The sequence below is a fragment of the Solea senegalensis genome, linkage group LG1, assembly GCF_019176455.1.
Source record: "Solea senegalensis isolate Sse05_10M linkage group LG1, IFAPA_SoseM_1, whole genome shotgun sequence".
Classification (NCBI taxonomy): domain Eukaryota; kingdom Metazoa; phylum Chordata; class Actinopteri; order Pleuronectiformes; family Soleidae; genus Solea; species Solea senegalensis.
This window is the reverse complement of record NC_058021.1, coordinates 26,765,193-26,788,627: the sequence shown is the minus strand read 5'-3', so window position 1 is coordinate 26,788,627 and position 23,435 is coordinate 26,765,193. Positions and strand designations below refer to the sequence as shown.

The 23,435-nt window shown below is 41.8% G+C and overlaps 2 protein-coding genes across 2 annotated transcripts; one reads left to right on the top strand and one right to left on the bottom strand.

Moving 5' to 3' along the window:
• Positions 1-651: 651 nt before the first annotated feature.
• Positions 652-8,078, bottom strand: tram1 (translocation associated membrane protein 1). The gene is made up of 11 exons (XM_044036594.1): positions 7,648-8,078; positions 5,945-6,008; positions 4,877-4,998; positions 4,655-4,771; positions 4,508-4,566; positions 4,334-4,418; positions 4,081-4,151; positions 3,822-3,926; positions 3,562-3,705; positions 3,133-3,284; positions 652-1,966 (listed from the first exon to the last, which is right to left on the bottom strand). Exons 1-11 carry the CDS (start codon positions 7,768-7,770, stop codon positions 1,896-1,898), a joined length of 1,113 nt encoding a protein of 370 aa, XP_043892529.1. The 5' UTR covers positions 7,771-8,078; the 3' UTR covers positions 652-1,895.
• A 1,956-nt stretch (positions 8,079-10,034) lies between these two features.
• xkr9 (XK, Kell blood group complex subunit-related family, member 9) lies at positions 10,035-12,976 on the top strand. Its single transcript, XM_044036581.1, has 3 exons — positions 10,035-10,361; positions 10,647-10,861; positions 12,078-12,976. The coding sequence occupies exons 1-3, from the start codon at positions 10,045-10,047 to the stop codon at positions 12,701-12,703; spliced, it is 1,158 nt and encodes a 385-aa protein (XP_043892516.1). The 5' UTR covers positions 10,035-10,044; the 3' UTR covers positions 12,704-12,976.
• Positions 12,977-23,435: the final 10,459 nt, after the last annotated feature.

Here is a 23,435-nt window from a genome sequence, read left to right as displayed (position 1 = left end):
AACCCGGGCAACACCGCCACCGTGTGGCAGACACGTGAAGTGCGAGCCTCGCGTCACGCTGCTTTTTTACACGTCTTCATTTAGCAGTAGAGTAACGCGACAAAACAAACAGGCAAACATGTTGATAATTTCAAGGCAGCTGCTTCCGCTCTCACATTTTTTTATGTTTAACCAGTTCTCTGGGGAATTTAAATTTCAAAATAAAATGTACACAAGTTCATTTCAATGTGCTTTTCAATGTTTTACGGCATGTAAAGTCATTCTGATTTATCTGGACAGTGACTGATACTGAATGAATAATATATGCATAATTAAATATAAATCCTCCCTTTTACTGTTAATTATAGTACATTTAATTTAAAATTTTTTGACTGTAGTCTTAAGTTATGTGATTTTATTTTGAATTTCACCTTAAATCTTACATTTCTTTAATAGTATGCTTGAATTTAAGAGAAAAGAAAATACAAAGACTTTATCATTCATCAGATTTAGATGATAACAGTCCCTGAAGATTGATAATACGTTCATTATCTTTTCAATTATACATTTAAATCTAAAATTAAGAGGGGAAAATTCACATTTCTTAGGACAGTATATCAGATGGGTAAAGTACAAAGTGACAACTGCAATAAAATAAAAATCTGATGATTCTTTTTTTTTCAATAAAACATTTTATTCCTTTACAAGATGGATAAACCCTCAGGACAAGTCAAAGACAACGCAACCACCTCTGATGCACTGCCAGAGGCAACGTGACTCACAGTTATGAACCTACATTTTGCAAATTTGATCCATTCCTTTCAGAAAAAAAGCCAGTGTTACCTAGGTGATTGATTGTGACGACACGACTGCACGCCATAGCTTTGTAAATTAGTTTGATGGCATGTAAGTAAGAAGACATTTATCAACATCAGGTCAATCAGGCTCGTTTGGCACAGTCCATATAGAGGGCGAAGGTGAGAGCCAAACATCCCAGTCCCATTCTTTGACGACAAATCATTCTCATGGACGCTTTCAGGTTAGCAGTAATACACCGGGTCATACAAACACAACAAACCCATTTCGCTTTCACTACAAGAGAAGATGGGCACACAAGGTTCAATCAAAGTTTTATCCAATTTAGTTGTTTTTTTTTACTCGCTGATAAAATTATTTCTGCCGTCATTACAAAACTGTTCCAAAATCCAAATATTTGACATTAAACGTGAATCGAGCAATGACTGGATGTTGTGTATTACTTCCACATTCTGTCTTCCGTTTAAGGTGTGGTGTGAGTGACGCAACGAAAACACCAACAATGTGTGGGTTTGAATAGGCCGTGGTGTTAATATTCCAAAGGAGAAGAATGTAAAAAGCTTGTATACAACCTCCAGTCACTACAGGGAAATTAATAAACTGAAGTCAGGGGAAACCGGGCTACACATTTTAAATGGAAAAAAAGAAATTAAATATAAACCGGAAAACACAGTATTTAGGAAAGGCATGACTAAGGAGACATTTCTAACACTGACGTCATCATTCCTGAATTTTTAAAATTAAACACATCCTGTACAAAACAATCTGTATCAATCAATAGGCACTTCTTTTTAAATATAATGGTCTATTTTTTTTGTTTTTAATAGTTGATATTTTTTTTCAATTAGTTTGCTTTTCACTGGAAATGGCACAGCAGAGCATCGACTGTTAAATCACGGTGCGCTGGAACGGCTGGCGAACAAGCAAAGCGAAACGCATTCGGTGCCCATGAAATCCAGCTGGGAGGGCAGTCACTGTGTGGGAGTCAAAAATGCAACGGTGGTGGTGGTGGTGGTGGTGAGGTGGAGGATCTGCCGGTTGAACGCAGACGTGGAGGCACAGGGAGGGAGAGGCGACGGGACGAGCTCAGGGGAATGGGTTTACGATGACTTCTCTTTTCTTGCTCTTGGTGAATCAGCTCCATGGGAGGTGACTCCGTTTACTCCATTAGCTGGAGATGAAGAACACATCAAAGTCAGTGCCGTGTAAAGTGTCTCTAAGCATGGAGTGTTTCATTTAAAAAGATACCGCCCCTGATGTCTCCTGAATGATTTAAGTGTTGTGGGATACTTGAGAAGATTTACTCGCAGAGTCATTTCAAAGACATAATTCCGCCAACTGTGTGGCAAACATTATTCCTCCCAAAAAGAAGAAATAAACATCCCAGAAATGACTCAGCTAAAATATTTTAGTTTTTAAATTTACATGTTTACAGTCAGTGATTTTGACCGATACCCATCCCTAAACGCTACCTCCATTTTAGTCTGAAGAGGCAGCGGCGTTTGAGGCAGTTGCCCGCTTTCACTTCCTGATTGCTTCTTATCAGCCACAGCTCGGCCGTCAGCTGGGAAACACTTATTCTCTGTTTCAGTTTCACAGAAATCCTTGTTCTTACTCATCACCGTTGTCGTCTTTCGTGAGTAGCAGATTCTTAGACTGAACAAACGACTGCTCGGGAGAGAATGAACAACTTCCCATCTCCACCGGCACGTTCATGCACAGTGTAACTAAATGATAAGATTTGCATTTTTAGACGTGCTGGTGTGGATGCAAATGACTCTTTTCCTGGGTGAGATGTCACCGTCTAATCTCATGTTTTAAGTCTGTTGTTATTTATTTATTTATTTACTTACATCTGGTTATTTATTTAATCTAGTGCTAATCTAGTCTTTAATCTAGTGTTGTCGTTTTTTTAAATGTGCTTTATAAATAAATTGGATACGTTTGATACGGATCTGAAACATCTTGACACAGATTTTTGTTTTTATCTGAAAAATACAGATTATCTATATATCTTAAAGCCAAAATGTGTGTCAAATGACCATCTTAGATTAAAAATGGTCCTACAGACTGAAGAAACCATCTTTGAGCACAAATATCACACAGTACTCATTTTAAATATGTTATCCAAATGTAAAAATGACCATTGCCTCTCATATTTTGCGAATCATATTTGTAAAAAAAAGTATTTTAAATAATGTATTTCACTGGCAGCAGATTGAAACGGTGTGTGTTTTGGTATTTTTCTTTGGGAAACACAGTGTGTTGTACTTTTGCAGAGGAGATTCTTCATAAAGAAGTAAACACTCTCCAGCTCAAATGTCCCCGTTCCCTCACCTTTGTCTTTCTTCGATTTGCTCTTGGAAGGCGCCTGTTTCTTTTTCATGGTCTGAGCCTGGGCATGCTCTCTCCACCGGCGCAGCTGAAAGTTGATAAATTTCCACATCATGAAGGCCTGAGTGAGGCAGACGGCAGCCAGGACAGTTATCCTACAAGGAAAGAGGGAAACAGATTAGAGACTCGCAAGGGTCATTACACAAGTATGTGTGTGTTGCACTATGACACGTCTCAAATCTAAGATAATGTGCAAAAAGGGAGAACTAATGTCAGAGACTCGATATTCAAATGGACCCATTGTACATGTGGTGAAGTGTAATTCTGTCATTTTTAGTGTTTATTTCTAGATGTCTAACAATCCTACAATGTGTTGACCTGCACGACTGTCGAGTCCCTTTATACGTGATTTTAGGATGAATTGTTCCTTACCGCACAAAGAGAACATTAAAGTTTCCTGCGGCCAGATCAAAGCCTTGATTGTCAGCGTTGGCGAGGCCGAAGCCCACGGTGAGGACGGACAAGGACAGGGTGAGCAGCCGGGCGAGGACAAACAGTACGGCCCATAGGGTGAAACTGGAAGACACGAGACGCCTTAGTGTCACAAATTCTTAACAGGTTAAAAAAAAAATTCAAGACGACATTGACTCAAACGTCACATAAAAAGATCTATCTGAACCTAGAGAACTCACCCCATTTGTCTGTTTTCGTTGCTGAAGTAGATCAGACGCGAAACATGGAAGAGCAACTCGACAAAGTAGTGCAACACGAGCAGGACCAGACACAGACGGTTCAGGCTAAAAGAAACAGGAAAAAAGTATTATTATTATTATTATTATTATTATTACACAGGACAGACAGCAGAGGTTGTGCAATGAGCAAACAAAACAAACGTCCCTTGTCAGACACATAACTTCAGGCTTTGTGTGAGGGCATAATGGCAGCTCTTACTTCAGAATGTAGGCGCCCGCAATGTGGACCAGGTACAGGAAAACATACACGAGCTGGCGTGGAATATCCTCCTGGAGAGCACAGACAAGAGGACGTCAGGCCAACATATTTACAGCAAGATTTAAGCGAAAGGACAATGATTCTTTGGAACAAGTCAAATATAACCAAGGAAGTCTGACAGGAAATAGCCTCAGGGAGCCAAACAAAAGCAAGAGACAGACAAACTATTAAAAAAAAAAAACCACTGGCTTACCTTCTTTGTCTTCTGGAAATAGAGTTCCGGGAGAGCATGCAGCCAGTAGCTGAGCTGACAAATCAAGTAGAATTTCATCTGGAATCTGAATGAAATGACAAGTTTTTAAAGTGTACATGAAGTCTTCAACTTGAGTCAACAACACTGCCGTTTAAAAAGACTAGGCCCACTTACGGCATCAGTGTATGGGGATATCCCTCCCACAGGGTGACTGGATTGGATAAGAAGTTTTCCTTAGGGCAAAAAAGGCACAAAAATTACAATCACGGACAGTTTGAAGGGTTTATGACACTTGTAAACAAAAGGTGCGACTGTACGTACAGAGAGAAGGATGCTCGCGCCCCAACCAAAGGAGAAAAAGTAGAACGCGCCGAGTTGTCCCGACTCATTAAACTTGCTGTGTTTGGTTTTGGAGAAGTGTTTCTTCCGGTTGATTTTCTGCCAAGAACAACAAAAGTAAAGTATGCAGAAGAGTTTTGCAGATAAAAGTGCATCTGTGTGTGTGTGTGTGTGTGTGTGTGTGTACGTGTTTCTCCGACTTACATCAAGCACATATTCCTGAATAATGGCATGCATGATGATGGCCACCAGCATGTAGAAGAAGATAGTGGCCAAGTCCTTGATGCCGTGGTGGAAGTGGTTCACAGCTGTCTCCTCTGGGCCTTCTGCAGCACATACACACACACACACACACAAGACATGCAGAGTCATCGCGTTGACCACGGTTAAAAAACAAACAAACGATCGTTTCTGAGAAGTATCAAGTGTGCGCACTCAACACAGGTTCCTGAATCCTACCCCGAAACGCTACGCCACTTGACTTCCACCGACTCACAAGTCTGATCATGTTCAAGCTGTGCATTTGCGATTCTTGACTGTGCAGTTTTACACCACAGCGGAAAAACGCTGCATGTGCACGCCAACTTTTCCACGCACGCAGCTTTTTCTGCCTCTCCAAAGTCACACATTATACATTCAGCCCGTCGACTCCATATTTGAGCACCACAAATTACCGTGAAGCGCTGCAGCACTCTCTGTGCGAGTGGTGATACGCCAGGGCAGCTTCCATCAAGTAGTTGGAGGAAGCTCTTGACTCAAGGTTTACGCAAGCACACAGAGAAATCAATTCAGTCATTTGTAAAAGTCGGCAGCAGTGATAAAGAAAAAAACACTGACTTAGTTTCACTGAGTGGAGTAATATATGTGCTGCGGCATGTTCTTTGTTTTGTTAGATAAAGGCTGTAAACAGATGACAGTCAGGTAAGTGGCACCGTCGCACAGATAACTTAATCACCAGCTTACAGCTTGCACACCAACCAGCCTCAAACCACAATTTATAACCTTGAAATGAGAGAGACTTGAATTGAGAGGCCTATATTACACCTTAGCCCAAATTTGCCCGGCACAACCTTGCCACAAGAGAACTTTATAAATCAGGCAGACTAAATTTAGCTCCAGTGGGAGGAAAAAAAAAAAGGAGCTCTCAAATGAGTTTGTGTAAGGCCACACGTGTACTGCTCCAGAATCCAGATGAGAGGCTTTCAGCGGGACGACTCAAACAAGACGCTAAATGATGTGTTTAAAGACAAACGCATTCAATATTTCACTTACCGTTTGTGGAAATGGTGACATTGTACTGGACGGTTATGAACAACACTGCAAACTTCGAGGTGACCTGTGGATGGACGACAAAACATGTCGGTGAGGAGAGCATGGAGACACTTCTGATCAAACTATAAAACAGGTTACAAGGGTCACATGTATTTACAGACACCAAAACACAGAGAGATATCTTTACATGTCAACGATTCTTTGGGTAAAATGTGACAAATTTGATTTAACCTTAAACCTAAATTAAATTAAGAGAATATATGGGAAACATGCATTTTATTATTGTGGAACAACAGAAGGAAATTTAATAAAACTTAAGCAAACTCATTTTTATGGGTTCTGGGAAGTGAAAAAAACAGGAAGAAAATCAATAAATAGATACAGAATTACAAGTAAATATACTATAATGTATGTACATAAATTACTGTATTACAGTGCGAAAAGGAGACTAGAGTTGTCAGAGAAGAACGACAAAAGAAATATTTTAGATCTTTCAAAAATGTGTTTTAAAACTAACATTTTGTTATTGTTATTTATTTGGCATAAACAAAATTCATCCTTTTAAACCCAAATTTGAACATTATTTAGTAAGTAACTATGTTTACTATTAGTATGAATTAGTAAATACCTAGAATTTGACATCTTAATAAAAAAAAATATAATATGTTTCTTATAAAAAAGTTTATAAAAAACTTTGTGGATAACAATAATCATTTCGTAGTAATAGTTTCCGTGAAAAAGCTTCTACATACTGGTGTATTAACTATTACAGAAACAGAAAAAAATATGAATGCTGTTAATTTAGGGCTGTATAAATGTATGTTGTTAAAATAACTAAGATGTAACTTAAAATAAATAAATAAAATAAATCACACTGGCACTCGCATATCAAAAGGGCTCTTATTTTGGAAAACAAAAACAGGAAGCAGTTTTAATTAGGAGGATACTTGACTCTGCTGGCGCCGCTGCTCGGAGTAATGTGAAAAAAAATGGACACAACTTTGTGTGAAAGTATTGTTTTCCTTCTGCGGGGGGAGTTTGGAGTGTGTATGAACACGTCCACGCGCGTGGGCTCCAGCGATATTTGACTCTCCTCATAGGAGAAGTTGTGAGTTTGAAGTCGAACGGGGTTTTTCAGTGATGACAGACTCTCACTCAGACAGTCGCTGTGTGATTGCCACGTAACACATAAACTAAGCGAGTCTGGGTCGTTGTTGCACAATATGGTGACGAGGAGGATCGATACAATGATGCGGGGCTGCGCAATAACACGCACACAAACACACACACAGACACACTCACACACTCCCTCTCAGTGTTGTCCACGAGTTACTTTGTTCTTTTGTGGTCACACCGCGGGCCCGTGGGTGAAATATTTCAACATTGGATGCAGCCAGACGGAAAGTAAACACAACTTCCTACGTTGCTTTTGTTTTAAAAGCAGGGAAATAACTTGTGCCGGGAAAACATTAAGCTGCAAGAATAAGCCACAGAGGCGGAGAGAGGAATAAAAAGAAAAAGAAAATAAAAGAAAACTTTAGGTTCACAGGAGGAAGCAGTGAAGACCAGGTCAGACAGCCATGTCAGTTACCAGCACAGCAGATGAACAGACCTGTGTCTCCTCACAGCTGTGTCCACTGTGCCAGTCCAACACCGCTGCATGTCCCCCACACCACGGAGAACCATTCAACATGTGAACTCACCTCAAACATCAGCCCGAGGAGGAACACCATAGCAACACACGAAACAATGTCTGCATGGTTCTGGATGACAAACTCGTGGCTCAGCACCGGTGGGTTCTTGTTCGCCTTTTTTCGAATCCCCATTTCGCTGTGATTCGGTTCAACTTTTTCTTTTTGCTTGTCGTAGCGCGGATGTAGTTCGGTTTTCCCAGCAGATATGCTTCTTTCTTTTTTTTTACTAGCCTTCGCGCAGCGCTCCCTTCTGATTCCTACAAGCGCAGGGCCAGGCAGCGATTGAATGGCGTGTCACTCTTCTGTAGTGGGAGGGTCCACGGGGAAAGAGAACCGCTGCGCCTGACCCAACGACTCTCTTTACGCACAGGACAGGAACAGCTGAGGCTCCATGTCGCCACCTAGAAGTGTGGAGGACACATTTTACCTGTCTGCAGACACCAAGAAGTCTGTTGTCTAATACAGTATTATGTAATAAAAATAAAACAATAAAAGCAGTTTTTTTCGATATATATATATGTATAAATAGATAGAAAAAGGTTAGTTTCACTGGTCACTGTTCCTTTCTAAAGAAAAATGATTACAAATTACGTAAAAAAACAACAACAAAAAAAACCCAGACATTAAACATAACACATAACATATGTGAATAAGCACATACGTGGACTTAATGTAGTGTAGAAATACAGATGTGAGAATATATTATTGTATGTAGGTTAGAGCTGAAACAATTACTCGATTAATCGATTATTCAACTATTTTGATAATCGATTTGAAGCTTTTTTCATGATTAAAACAAGATTTCTTGTTGTTTTAGCTTTTTAAATGTGAATATTTTCTCACTTTCCTTGCTCCACATGATCATTAAAACATCATTAAAACTGAATCATTTTGGTTTGTGGACAAAACAAGACATTTGAGAACATCGTCATTTCCACGTCTGACAAGCACTGATCAGCATTTTTTGACATTTTATGACATTATATGGACCAAACTATTACTCGATTAATCTGTCATGAAAATAATTGACTGATTAATCGATTAATAATCTATATGACAATATCATAATAATCTATATGACAATATCATATCTCTCAGTAAAGGGAAATATGCAGAATGTCATTTATCATGTTTCTGAATGGGATTGAAGATGCATTGTTTATGTCCACTTTCTCTAGACCTCATGACCTTTTAGCTGCATTTAGAGATGCATGAAGCTACTGGGCTTTTTGTGGAATATGCATTATATGCACATGTTAATCATTTTTGAAAATGTTTAAGGGAGACAGTGCAACTACACTCCATATGCTAAGTAAACTGTGGCAGAGTAGAATCTTAGTCAGTATACTGGCTCATGTCAGCTACAGCAACTAGCATTAGTAAACATTAGTAAACATTAATGCCATAAGCTGATGTTTACGCTAAACAAATGTAGTTATGAAATCCATGAGAGCACAGAATTGAGCAATGGTGAGTTTAGTGTAATATAAATAGCTTAGTACTTACTAAATTGTTTTTAAAGTTTGCAGTGGTTGTCTTTTGAAAATGGTGAACTACATGTCACGTTGCCCTGATCTCAGTTAAGCCTTAAAACCACACTTACTGTCAGTGCATCTATTACAGGAAATGTCACATCAACCTACCCCACCCTCACAGGGTGTTCACAGGGAGGAAATAAAAAAACACCTGTTTGATCTTCAGAGCGAAGCAACACAAGAATGTGACTGAGCATTTCCAGGCTGTCGCGCTGTCACAAGACGTGCACACATAGCAACGCGCACAAAGACACAATCTTTATTATGTAATAATGACACATGACCGGTTTGCCCATAATTGGTGGTGAGAGTCACAGAGGTGGAGCCTGTCACAGGTTTCAAGAAAAGGGAAAGAGAACTGTGTCGTGCAGACATGCTTTACACAGCGGTGGACAACCATGGTAAGATCACTTGCTGTGCGTGTGTGTGTTTACTGAAGGTGTGATCTTAACAGAAATAGACATGATTTACAAAGAAACATTACAACTAGGACAAAAATGTCATTTAGAGTACATATAAGTGGACATTACAATTGATTATTTGCTCATTATGTCGCTCTGTAAGAAGAGAGAATAGAATCTAGTGCAGCTGATGGAAGAATCCAGCATGAGCACAGGGAGATTTTAACCATTTTTATTATCCTACGTCTTTGTTGATATGTCTGTTGCATTTATCAGTACATCATAAGTGTTTATGTCAGAGGGTCAACGGGCAGGAGGATATGATGTGGCAGCTGACTGCAGGAATGAAACTGATTGTTATAGTTGTCCTTTTTTTGCTTTGCTGTGCTACTTTTACAGACTGACCAGAATGGCACGTGAACGACAAGAGCAGCTTCTCTGCAGAAACTTGAAGGCCAACTGACAAGATTATGCTTCCGTCACACTGTCAGTACACCAAACTACGATGGCTACTCACCATCGCTGGACTCGTCTTGTACGTCGTGGACATTGGGACAGACATAAAAGTGGCTCAGATATATTTTCAAGAGAAACAGTACGTCTGGGCTGGACTGACTCTGGTGTTCCTTCTCAATGGACTGCTGGTGACCCAGCTCTTCAGCTACGCCTGGTACCAGGACGACATGAAGGATGTTATCCGGAACCCAAAAGGAACGGCAGCCATAGCCGGTGTGTCAAATGGTGGACTTGTTGTCCTGCACGTCTTTGGCCTGGGAGTCTGTACAAGGTATGAAAATGAATAATGACAGCGCTGATGATTGATAAGAGTCCGGCAGCTTCAGAGGGCATGAACCCTGTTGTCTGCAAAATAGACTGAAAAAGGAGTGTCTGCACATTGAGAATCAGAACACAAAACATGCTACTCAGACATAAAAGCATGGTAAAAATGTGCCGACTGGAAAAACAACATTTAAGTTGTACTGTGTCACAAATACCTTTAAAAAGTGTGGACACATACAGTGCAAGGCATGGTGGCAGCAACCTGTTGACATTGTTTGTGATTTGTTGCTAGGTACTGTCAGCTGCTGAAAAATGCTTTTAAGGTGGTTTGGAAAAAAACGGATTCCTGCACAGTGGAAGAGAGGAGGGAAGAGCACCACGACCTGTTTTGCCTGGCCACTGATCTGAGCATGCTCAAACTGTTTGAAGCTTTTTTGGAGAGTGTTCCGCAACTCCTTCTACAAATATACATAGCACTGGACCACAGGGAGGGCTCCTTCTGGCAGTGTAAGTAGTGGAATAAAAGTGAGACACAGCATTCTTTGCTTAAGCTGTAGTGCGAAACCATTAAATAGAAACAAAATGTCATTCAAACTGTCGTCATATGAGTTCACACAATGCTGATTAAGCCTTCAACTCAAACATAACTATGAGTCATTCTGGTCAACCCGTGACTAAGACCCATAGGTACGTTTGCAACCTTACAAGTATTTTTGAATGCTATGTTTTTAAATGCGACCCATTTTTTAAATGTGACCCATAAGTAAGTTTTCAAATGCGACCCATAAGTAAGTTTTTAAATGCGACCCATAAGCAAGTTTTTAAATGCAACCCATAAGTAAGTTTTTAAATCTGACCCATAAGTAAGTTTTTAAATGCAATCCATAGGTAAGATTTTAAATGCAACCCATAAATACGTTTTTAAATGCAACCCATTGGTAAGTTTTTAAATGTTACCCATAGGTAAGTTTTTAAATGCGGCCCATAGGTAAGTTTTTAAATGTGACCCATAGGTAAGTTTTTAAATACGACACATTTTTTAAACACAACCCATTTTTTAAATGCGACCCATTTTTTAAATGCGACCCATATGTATGTATTTAAATGTGACCCATAAGTAAGTTTTTAAATGCGACCCATAAGTATGTTTTTAAATGTGACCCATAAGTAAGTTTTTAAATGCGACCCATAAGTATGTTTTTAAATGTGACCCATAAGTAAGTTTTTAAATGCGACCCATATGTACGTTTAAGTACACAGAAGTACACAGTTTAAGTACACAGTAGGAGTGAGGATAGGGTTAGGGCTAAAAAAGACAGGTCGAGGTGGTAAGATACAGACAAAAAACAGAAGCGTGTAAAAGTCTAACTTGAGAGTGAAAGGGTTAAAGTGGTTACAGTTAAAGTTCAATGCTTTAACCAGTAGCAAGCTTCTGGTGGAAACCTCACCGAAGCTATTTGATGACAACATACCCAAGGGACCAGATCAGTGTTAATTATACTGCCACTAGGGGCGCATTACCTGCATACGTCCCATAGTTAGGAACAACTTTGCTGGTAAAGCCGCATCCACAAAGTGAATTCAACTGCTGTACTGACAGTCTCGTTTGACACCCTGCTCGGTTCACAAAGAGGCACAAGATCAGCATGAAACCTTAACAACAACAAAAATCCCTACATTCACAGTATCTTTACTTTTCCCCCTTGTCCCCCACTGTCTTCAGATGCATCCATGGGCTTTTCCTTCGTCAATACCGCCTGGGCCCTGGTGGATTACCGCCGTTGCTTACGCAGATCCCTCCCCTATATCCGCGAGATGCCCTCTGGTCTCCCCACAGCGATCTACCTCCTGTACAAACTCGGCACCATCACCAGCCACATCCTCAGCTACAGCTTCCTCCTCATACTGAGCTCTTACAGCACAATAGCTTTCGGCATCCTCTGGCTGCTGGGGACGACCTGCACACACCTGTTCAAGACCAACTTCTGCTCGTCCAAAGGCCTGGAGCTCCTCTACCAGGCCGTCATCGGAGTGATCCTCACCTTCACCTTCTTCAACGTCAAAGGACAAGACACGAAAGTAGTCATGACCGTCTATTACGTTTTCCACTCTCTTATAAACATTATGGCTCCGTTGTTGCTGGCCTTCTTGAAGCCCGAGGTGCAGACTGCCATGTTCTTCCTGCCGCTCAGTTACTTTATTTATGGAGGTTTATTGTTGGGGCTGGTCAACCTCATACTCTACTACCTCCTCCTGCATCCTACTGGTAATTGGCGTGACGCGGATGAGGTGGACGGTCTGGGAATGCAAACAGAGAGCAGGAGAATGAGAACCTTTCTACAACCTTGAAGATCGTTCATTCATTCTAAGCTTAACTTAACATGGGGATACATATGCACTTTAAATGAGAGATAAGAGATAATTCATGCGCTCTCTTCTGGGATTAAGTTTGCCTTCTTATCAATGACATAAAAATGTAGCTGGATATTTACCTGCGATACAATATAAAGTAATCATAGTCACTTGTGTAAAAAGTCAACGATATATTTATTTTTATCATGTATATTTATGTAATATGTTATTGTAACACAAATACTACATAGAATTATTACATTAAAAGCATAAAACCAATTGAAACCGGCTTTTCTGATTGTTTGTGTTGTAGAGAGACACAGTATTCATAGTAGGGTTTGTGTTTTTATCTTTAAAATAATCCGTTTTCTTGACAAAACTAATTGAAGCTACTTTCATTCTGCTCGTCTCAGAGACAGAATACCCCCTGTAAACCGGTAACACTTTTAACCACAAGGGGGCGCTGTTGTATAGGCTGACTCCTCCTCCGGTGTGGTCCTTCAGTACACTGCTGCTGGCTCACAGTACATGAATACTTTTTTAAAAATAGTCTTTTTTCTGCAACAAACCTGCGCTCCCTTCATATTTAATTATTATTTTTTTTATTATTATTATTGAAAAAAGCCCCTTCATATTTAGAGATGTTTACTCTAATTCTTAACTCTAATAGCGCAATTAAAGTGATAGATTAAATGTTTAACGCTGCTAAGGTATTTTTGACCCTTAAGCAATGTATTATTTTTTTCATTTTCTGCCTCTTTTCACCTATTTCTTCGCCACAGAACGTCTCTTCACCTTTAATGATCCAGCAGTTCACCGGCCTCTTGCTCAAAATGACGTCTAAGCACTTTGGCTGATCTTTAATTAAAACTGCTAATTCAGCTACTTCACCTAATCCCCAGAAGCTCAAAAGGTGGGAACTCGACGTTTCCCCCCTCTCCTTAGAAATAATGAACACAGGGACCCTGGATGAGCTAACTAGAAATAACAAACTAGTGCTAATTTTGTTTTGACTACCAGCTAAATATTGTGAGAGTCAAGCCGAAGAGCTGAGGATGCGATTTCTCCCTGGCTTGGACATTTGGGGAGCAGTGGGTGGGCGGTTTGGACGCGAGTGCCGGGCGCAGTGTGAGCTCACCTGGGAGGAACGCTGACAAACCGCAGGGTCCAGAGAGCACAATATGTCTTGGCTCTCAAAAAAGCTCACCCCTTTTCAAACCACCCACCTCCCCCCTTTCTATAATTCTGCCAGACTCAGAGCTTTCTGACTTGTTTACTCCGAGAGGCCACTTTAACTTTCATCTGTCAGTTGTGCTCTGTCAGAGCCACCCCATAACATGACAAATTTAAGAGGGGAACTTGTGTTGGGAGGGGAAATGAATCACTGTCAGGTAGTCACCACACAGAATTCGGGTTTTACTGTGGACGTCGAAACTCTGTGTGGACTTTGTGTGTTTAGACTCCAGGCAAAAGTAGCTGTTCAGCTATAAATAGACGCGGGAGCTGGACAGGCGGCCAAAGTGATGTCGATGAAGCAACCAAAAGGAGGATATCGTACCTGTAAACTTGACTTTGTCATTAGGGATCAACTAAAGTGACTTCATCCTTTGATATTCAGATGATGTATGCACCCATCTCTATTTATCGACTTGTGATGTAAACCTGCCAAAGGGACTTTTATTGGGAGGAGACACATGTGTCCCTCTCTTGTCTTCTCTTGCCTTTGTCGAGCTGCACATACTTTGAGCTGTGACTCATCGTGCACGCGGCTGCCAGAGACCAGTCACAAGCCATTGGGATGAAATGTTTTGAGTAAGGCATTACCTCGCTCTCTCTAGGAGAAAACAAGCAGAGAAAGAAGTCTGGCGTTGACAAGGTCTCGGTAATTTCCACTTCTGGCACTGAGAGTTTAATGCCTAGTAATCTCCCCCTCTGATCTCACTGTAATGCACCTCCGCGAAGACGAGAGACCGCGGCGAGAATCCGAGAAACTAATAGTGAATCAAACGCGATGACACGTGACACGGCAAGTGCTTCTTTATCAAACACGCGAAAGGACAAACGTGCGAGAAGTGAACTCCATTCTCTGCAACTCGCCGTGACTGACTAGTGTTCTGCGTCTCCACCAAAAACAAAACCCTGACCGCTGACCTCTCCATAACCAGCACTCCACGTTTCACCAAATCTTATCCTTTTGTTTTCCATCAAGACTTCCTGTAACAGCTCGTGGGGGCAGGAGGGTCAGCGCTGGCGTACGCCGTCCCCACAATTTGTAAAGACACAATAAACCCGGAGAGGCAGGCTGTTTTTCATTAGGGCTTCAAAGTCCATATAAACCATGATTAATGAAGCCCTGAGATGGTGTATGTCTTTAATTATTATGACTTGACTGCTGCACCAGTGCCTCAGATGCATTAGCAATGTTGGCGATCTGTACACATCTGCCTGGCTCGTTCTGACACGGCGGCGTCGCCTCATTCTCGGAGATTCACCCCCCACCCCCCGAATGTGGAGGAGTTGTGGGAAGGGGAGTGATAGAAGCCTGCGTTCTTTGCATCGGCGCAGGAGTTTCTTTAATCACCGTACAGGCGCACTTAGAAACGAGTTTGGGCAATGACAGATTGGCGAGCGGGCCGAGGATAATTACATGCAGTGGGGCTGGTGTGTACGATCAGAGCGTGACATTGCGTTACCCAGAGGGTTCTCTAAATAAAGTCCTCATGCAATGAATGAGGAGATTGTAATGTGCATTACGCCCGCGTACAATAGCATTGTTACTAACAGTTTGGGTTGGAGCAGGAAGTGCTGGAGCTGGAGTTAACTATTGCCATAAATCGGACCAAATGGCACCAATTACCGGCATTATCTAGTCACATGCTACGGATAATTAGTTTCAGTGTGACACAATGTTATTCCCCGGGGGCTTCAAAAGAACTTTATTAGGAAAATGTACACATTTGTCCTTTATTTAAATATGTATTATAATCAAAATACTACTTTTTCCCCAACGGCCTTTCTTAGAATTTGAGTTAATACGCAGAAACCAACACAGGTTAGCTGATACGAGCATTAAAATAATGTATTGTTTTAAACATGTCTATTTTATATAATGTTAAACACTGTTTAAAAAAAACAAAATCTTGGCTTTTCCTTAGACGTCTTCACCGGGCTGTGTGAGGGGAGCTTTGTTGTTCTTTTGGCCGAACGCTGCCTTCATCGCGCTCGGTGCGAACACAGCATAACAATAACAGTAACGTTCCTCGACTCCATATGATATCCCGTTGTTCAAAGAGGGATTTCGTTATTGCAGCCGTTTACTCAACGTTTACCAGGTTCTCCGACTCAGTTTTTTTCCACATGTTTTTGCAGCCATTTTGCAGGAAGCACTCCGAAGACATACTGTACATCGGACTAAATTGTTTGTGGTGGATCAACAGTGGATCCTTAGAGTCAAATGTGCTGCGACAAAGGTTCAAAAAACCTGCGTACATGACTTTTTTGTCACCCTTTAACAGAGTTGACCAAACATTTCACACCTGCCTGAAACAACTGTAGTCTTACACTGTTGTCCTCGGGTCAGCCCCACTGGAGCAGTCACTTTTATTGCTATTTGGGAATTTAATGGTACCTGTTGAGGAGGGAAAGTGTGGTAGTTAATCAAACGCTGGTTCCAGGTTTTTTTAAGAGTCCAGTCAGCCCACGGATACAGCTTGGAACGTACCCGTCTATTTCCATAAATGCGCGAGTGTTTGAAACAGTGCAAAGAATTATTTTAGCGTCCCTGTTCATTTGCCACGAGCTCTAGAAGATGCCGCTGTGAAACGAATGCTCAAATGAGTGGAGGATTGAAACAACGTGCACTCTTCCTCTCCACGTTTGCGTCTTGTCTCGACAACGAGACACATGACAAAAAAAACCAAAAAAAAAAACAAGGAGCCCAGAGGAAGCTCATTTGTATAATCCTCATTTAGTGCAGGCGGTTCATGTTTCACAGTCATGGACAATCAGTGAACACTAACATAATAGTGCTACCCATCCCGGCCCTCCCACAGTCTCACTCACACAGATAGAAAACAGGAGCCATGTTTGCGTTGGGCACACTCCCACAGCACACAAGATGATGGATTATGGAGGGAACCTGTTTATTTATGCTATGCTGGGCAGAGAAATATGGGCAAAGACCTCATGCACGCAGCCTGTGTATGCATGTATGCATGCGTGTATGGCAAATACAATCAGCCGTAAAATAGGATTGCATATTATGAATGAGCAATGTGTTCACACACATGAAAAGTACAAGGCAATCAACCCCCCCCTCCACACACACACACACACACGTCTTTTTTTTTGCAGGGGAGGCTTGTCTTGATTAACCTGGCCGGGGGAACCCGACATGTTTTTCCCTTTACGTCATGGTCTGTTCCCTGAGTGGCTCAGTGGAAGCCATCAATTCTAGTTTGTCTGCAGTTTGTCTGTTTGAATTTTTTGCTAATCTGTATTATTCATTGATGTCCTGTTGGCCTCGCGCAGGAAGTGCCGAGTGAAGACCGCGGTGGTATTTCTTACTCGAGACATCATACATCATGCTTTCCCTTCAAGAAAAACGCGGCACGGCTCGGCTGGACCACCTTCCCCTGCCCTCTGCCTTCAGGGGAAGAAAGTTTCCGCGTTTTGATGTTTTATAGAGTCTGTGTTTCCCTGCAAAAGCTGGAGGAGGAGAGGATTATCAGCGTGATCCAGGGAAACAGTGAGGAGGTCTGTGATGGACAAATGCTTTTCTCTCTCTGAGCTGCGTACTGTGCACTGCAGCCGATCACCGCTTGACAATTCCTTTTGTTGCTCGCAGGATCAGGCGGCCCACACTTAAATCTTCAGGGGAGGAAAAGATGCCATGCTTGATTATAACAAGAGGGTCACGTCTTTGATGCCGGCACGGTGAAATTTGTTATATGTTAAGCCAGTGCTAATGTGATTATGGACATTGATCCATTAAATCTACTGTAAAAATGCAGCCTGCACTAGTTTTGAACTTGATACTGAGGAGAAATGCGAGAGGTACTGTGAACATTAAAGAAGCTTTGATGTAATATTTAACCCATCTGCAGTGAAAGAGGAAAGGGGTTCATAAAATGCATTTTGGACCAGAGTACGAGGTAGAGGCCATTGTGAGAAATGAGATGTGTGATTTTCTTGCAGTGCCGTTGCAGCGTGGGCATGAAGAGGGGGCAACTGCCCGTCACGATTACCCTCATGGACGTTTTATCAGGGCAATAAACTCGGGCTCTGTGTAGCTGGAATACACTCTGGAACTTCCCAAACCCCGCCTACAGGGATCAGCCCAAGTCGCAGCCCGTCACCTCACTCCTCTTCCGCCGTGCACAATAAAGATAAGGATTTATCCCAAGTATGGTCAGCATCATGCAAAGAGCAGTAAAGCAGTGCAGCTGAGAGTTTGTTTGGCAAACTGCAGCACAGACAGACAGACAGACAGTATGTAATGGGATTATATGCCTCTTCATCCATCCCAACTCGTTTCTGATCAAATACATACTGCATTTTACTGCTTCTTGTAGTCGACACAGCAGCAGCAGCAGCGACTGTGCGCTAAAGCCATGACTTGAAGGAGACTTCAAACTGACGACTTCAAAATTCCATCTCTTTACCAGACCACGAGGAAATGACTTAATTCAATTGTGGGTAGGCAATAATTTCTAAGCTGGGTATCCCACTTTTTTTTTTTTTCTCCTCAAAGTGTGTCTTTCTCATTTTGTAATCGCAATTTGTCCAGTGCATTGGATCTGTTAATGTACGCTGCACGAGACACCGCAAATGCACTGTATTTAGCTTTATCTGATTTAGCGAGTATGCCGCGAGCAGTTCACGTTGTGTAAGTGACTTTAATGTTGCACAAACATTGCCGCATTGTCCGTGATCACAACGCCTGATACTCCATTCTGATTTCTGTTGATGAGCAAAATAATCTACTCCCTCCCTCTCTCCCTCCCTCTCTCCCTCCCCTTGTGTTTCTCGAAGACAGATATGCAGACCTAGGGTCAGATGAATGATGATCCGCCTCTATGTGACTGTCAAAAAGCTCACCGAGACGTCCACACAGTCCGTGGCCTTTCACTCTAGTGCATAATGCAACAAAGGTGTGGTGACTGAGTAATCTCCTTAAACAGTCCCCCTGCCGAAGCCAAAGGTTCACTCCTGGGCCCCAAACTACAACCCCCTTCAGATCCCAACTCAGATAATACACACTGATGACATCACCATCTTCCCCCCATTTTTTTTAAAAAAATCCCAAAACATCCCACTGGTCCTCCCTTATTAGCATGTGCAGTGTAGCAGGCAGCAGGAATAATAATGTGTTCTCCCTATCACGTCGACTGAACTATTCGGGTGGAAACCACAGAGCAGCAAAGGCAGCAGCCAAGCTAAATAACAGCGAGGGGGGAAGATGGTCAAAGCATCACAATTAGAGGCCGTTTATTTTGTATTCCGCCGGTGCCAAGAGGGACTGCAGACTATAATTTTAGCGCCAGGGAAGTTACAGAGTTTACACTGACGGGAGAAATCTGTGGAAAGTTTGCGAAGGCTGCAGATAGAGGAGACGGGGTCAGAGGTGATGCTGAGGCAAGGTCGACCAGTAGATACGAGGAAGAAGAAGTGGCGTGCTACGGAAAGCATGCACTGTGACGAGTTGCAATCAAATTCAAATGAGTTTACACGAAGTTCAAGGACCGGACAACAGAGCATGAGCATACGGAGCGTCGCACTGCACGATATTCACTTCAATCGAGCCAAAATCGCTGGATGTTGGACAAAGACTAAATAAAAAGTAGCAACAGCCTTTGAGCTTCACTTGAGCTACAGTACAAAATGACTGGGGGACACTTGGTCATATTATTCTCATTACCAAGCTATTGCACGGATATTTCTCAGGAACTAACGTAAAGTAAATACAAAGCTGATAACTGCTTTAACTCATGAGAATCACATATCGCCATACTGTCATTGGACTGTAATGTAAGGTGTTACTGGACTGCTATAGGCTGTGATATCAGTATTGGTATTGGACAAGAACACAAGGTATCAAACCGTCCCCCGGAGCAAAGACGCAAGAATGAATGAATGAAGTGCCTTGTTCTTAAAAGGGCAACGGGGACCTCGAACAAACACTGCCGCTCGGCCCAATATTAACAAGTGATACTGTGATGGCAACCTTAACTTTGACTTATGATTATTATTGATCATTTTATGAACCGTGTAAAGGAGAAAAAGTACAGTTTATGCCACCCCAGGGTCCAGTCCAGCCTGGGCTCAAACACACAGAGGCAGAGAGGGCTTTGAGTTCAGTCAGGCACATTTGGAACTCCCCTCCCTCCCCCTCAAACATGCACAGTTCCAGCATTATTATAAAGCTCTATATGTGGTGTTTGCTACTTTCTTAACCCACACAGAGCGAGCTGTCGATGCAGATTGCAGATGCCCTTAAGGTTTGATTTTCAAGCATTACATCTTATCTACCCCCATATATATGTTCTGTAATTCCTCCAATCGGGCCATCACAGAACATAAATAAACAAACACTCAAAAAAATGGATGGTTCTTGAAGACCACGTAGGAAGAAAAGTCTGTTCAGGAATATCTTGTGTTGCCACAATGATAGACTTGAATCCATACACATACGAGAGAGGCAGACAAAATAAGGGGAATAAATTGCAGTCCAACAGGAAAATATGTGATCCATTAAAAAAAAACCTCACCGCAGATCAATACACATTAAGTCTGATAAAGAAGGAGGAAGGAAAATGCCCGAGCTGGATGACGGAAGTGCAAGGAGCTTATGCGTCCTGACCATATAATTCCAAGGTGCAGTAGTCGATGTGTAAATTTACAATCTATGAAGTATCAGATGGCCTGATATTTGCCCAGTAGATGGCGGTATATGTACACAGAAGCGCTCCCTGTCCTCCACGACATGGCCCCTCGGCCTTCCAGGTCTCCCAGTCTCTGGCTCTCCGAGCAGCAGAGGCCAGCGGTCAGGAAGACACCTGATCCGGCCTCACTACCCTCATCACCACTCTAATTAGCCGAGCGGCCAACGCTTGACTTGGTCTCAAGCAAACTGTCCTTTGCCTGATTAGGTTTTTTTAATGAAAAGCTTTTAGTGTACGCACTGCTTTAAGACAATAAACCCCACACTCATGTTACTCTGACAGACAAAATCTCAGTTTAGTTTTTGAATGATGGGAAACTGATAACTGGTTGTTGTTGGTGTCCCAACAGACAACAATAGTCATAAAGAAAATAATGAATGAATGAGAGAGGCAATACCATTAAGAAGTAAAATAAAAAAAATGTAGATGTAATATTGGAATGTTAATATCCCCTTGTTACAGCTTATATTAAATCACAATCAGCACTGTGACTATTTTGGTCTCGTAATTATAATTGCGGGGTAATTTAATATAATATAATTATGTTATAATTACCTGCAATTTAATTAAAAAAAAAAGCATTTTATTGTGGCAGCCATATCCATGGTAAAATTTAATTTATTTTAATAAAGCAATTCAATTTAGTCAGAAATAACAAAAATGCTCTCCTGAAACATTGCTTTTAAAATTGTAAAATTGTAAATAAAGGCAACTTAATGTATCCCATTATCATTATTGATAATTATAATAATAATAAAATATAACATAATGGGCACGTCCAGGGGGTTGAATCATTTACCACAGCATTATCTATTGATCGTCTGTTACAGAATAGAAGTGATCCGCGTGCAGCAATACGGGCCCACAGTGAACGTCTCGCTCACAGCAGCAGCGGGTGATCAATAATCCCGGGGCGGTTTGGGACAGTGAGGGCAAGTCACGTGACGGCGGATTCCATGAGAGAGGCAGCAGGACAGGGCCAACCTTGACACTAAAAGGACTATTGAGTTTCAAGACAGCGAGAAGTTCGGGTTTCATACCTAAAATGAAGTGCCCACACTTAATGAAACCGGAAAATCACAGTTGGTAGATGATATCTAATCAAAGCTGGGCTCTGTTTTTTTTTTTTTTTTTTTTTTTTGTTTGTTTTTTTTAGAGCAGGAGAGGATGTGCAACTGCAATAATATCTGCATTTTTTTTTTCTTATTTTATTACTGTAAGCGCATAAAAAACTGAATTCACATTCGGACTGAACGCGCCGTACACACACACACACAGCCGAGAAGTAACACAAGACCATTAAAACGACTTTTCACTTTTCATTCGCGTCCGACACCAATCGGCCGCCGCTCTGCCTTCAATAATGTTCCCACCTGTCCTGAAAAGTGATAAAGCTCTTCATTTCGCTTGCATGCTTTGCCAGGAAGTGACGGCCTAGTGCTCCTACTTAATGATTTCCACAGGATAGGCTGCGCATGACAGACGCTAAAGAATCAGACCTCATCTCTCACACACACACTAATATCTATCGTAGGGATACTCTACTCGGTCCAGCACGTCTCAGTCCTGCCTGTGTTTGTATAAGCTTGATTTTCACAACTGGAAAGTAATAGCCATCTGCCCAGGCAGGCTGGAGGGGTATCATATGTGAGCAGGTAACTGATGGCTATTAAAATCACACACACTTGGACCAGGACTCCTGTCACTTTCTCTCTTTCTCTCTCTCACATACACACACATGCTGCAAGAAGCTAAAAGAGAAGAAGAAGACAGAAGGAAAGACAGATGAAATATAGTTCAGGCGCCAGTCTGAGAGAAATTCTGTCACTGGCAGGACATACCAAGCACAGGAACATGGCATCGCTGTTGGGGATGATTTATAGGTGTAACGCAGTATTTCACAGACCTGTAGCAAGAGGACGTTTGTTTGTGCCGTACAGAGGCAGACATTAAGGTTAAAGTGCGTGTGAAAACACAAAATGAAACACGTTGAAATGTTTCTTCTTTTAGAGCGGACACATGCTCACGGGGCAGAGCCGGTCAGACTGGCCAACATAAATCCAGGACACGCTTCTATGACAAGGATGACAGGTGAGTGGAGTCAGTCAGGCCCAGGTCTGCCTGCACATTCCCAGGCCTCGTCTCTCCAGGTAGTGTGGGAAGGGAAGGGAAGGAAGAACCCCCGGCCTCTGCTCAAAGGGCGTGTGCGACCCCGTGATGACATATGACCCCTTCAATGGCCCTCCAGAGCCGCATCTGTCATTTCCCACAATCCAGCTCCCATTTTCGTTTCAGGGTAAGCTGGAAATTACAGGAAAGAACAGTGGAAGCTTCCCTTTGCCACTGCACTTCTGCAAGTCAACTGCACTAGTTTGTGAATAAAGACTTTGTCCATTTTTTATTTTTTTTTTGCATAATATGAAGCAAATTGTATATGACATAACTTTTTGCAGGTTGTACATTTTAAAGCGGACTGCAAATTTAAATATACATATTTTTGCTTGGAAGAGAAAGTTGGCAGGACCACTGCTGGTCTCCCTCAAACCACTGGTGCTCTTGAAGATGGAGCCAATGCAAAAGAATGTACACTTGAAAAGGTTTTTGAATAAAAAAAAAAAAATTCAAGACAAGGTATAAATGGTTTTAACCCTTAGTGCTCACGTGGCACGGATTAAATTGCTGTGAGAATAATACACAACTCCTCATATGGACGTCCTTGGGGTGCGTGTTCATAGGTCACAGCTTCACGCTTTAGAAAATGTTGTTTTTTTTGGTCTTCTTATGTG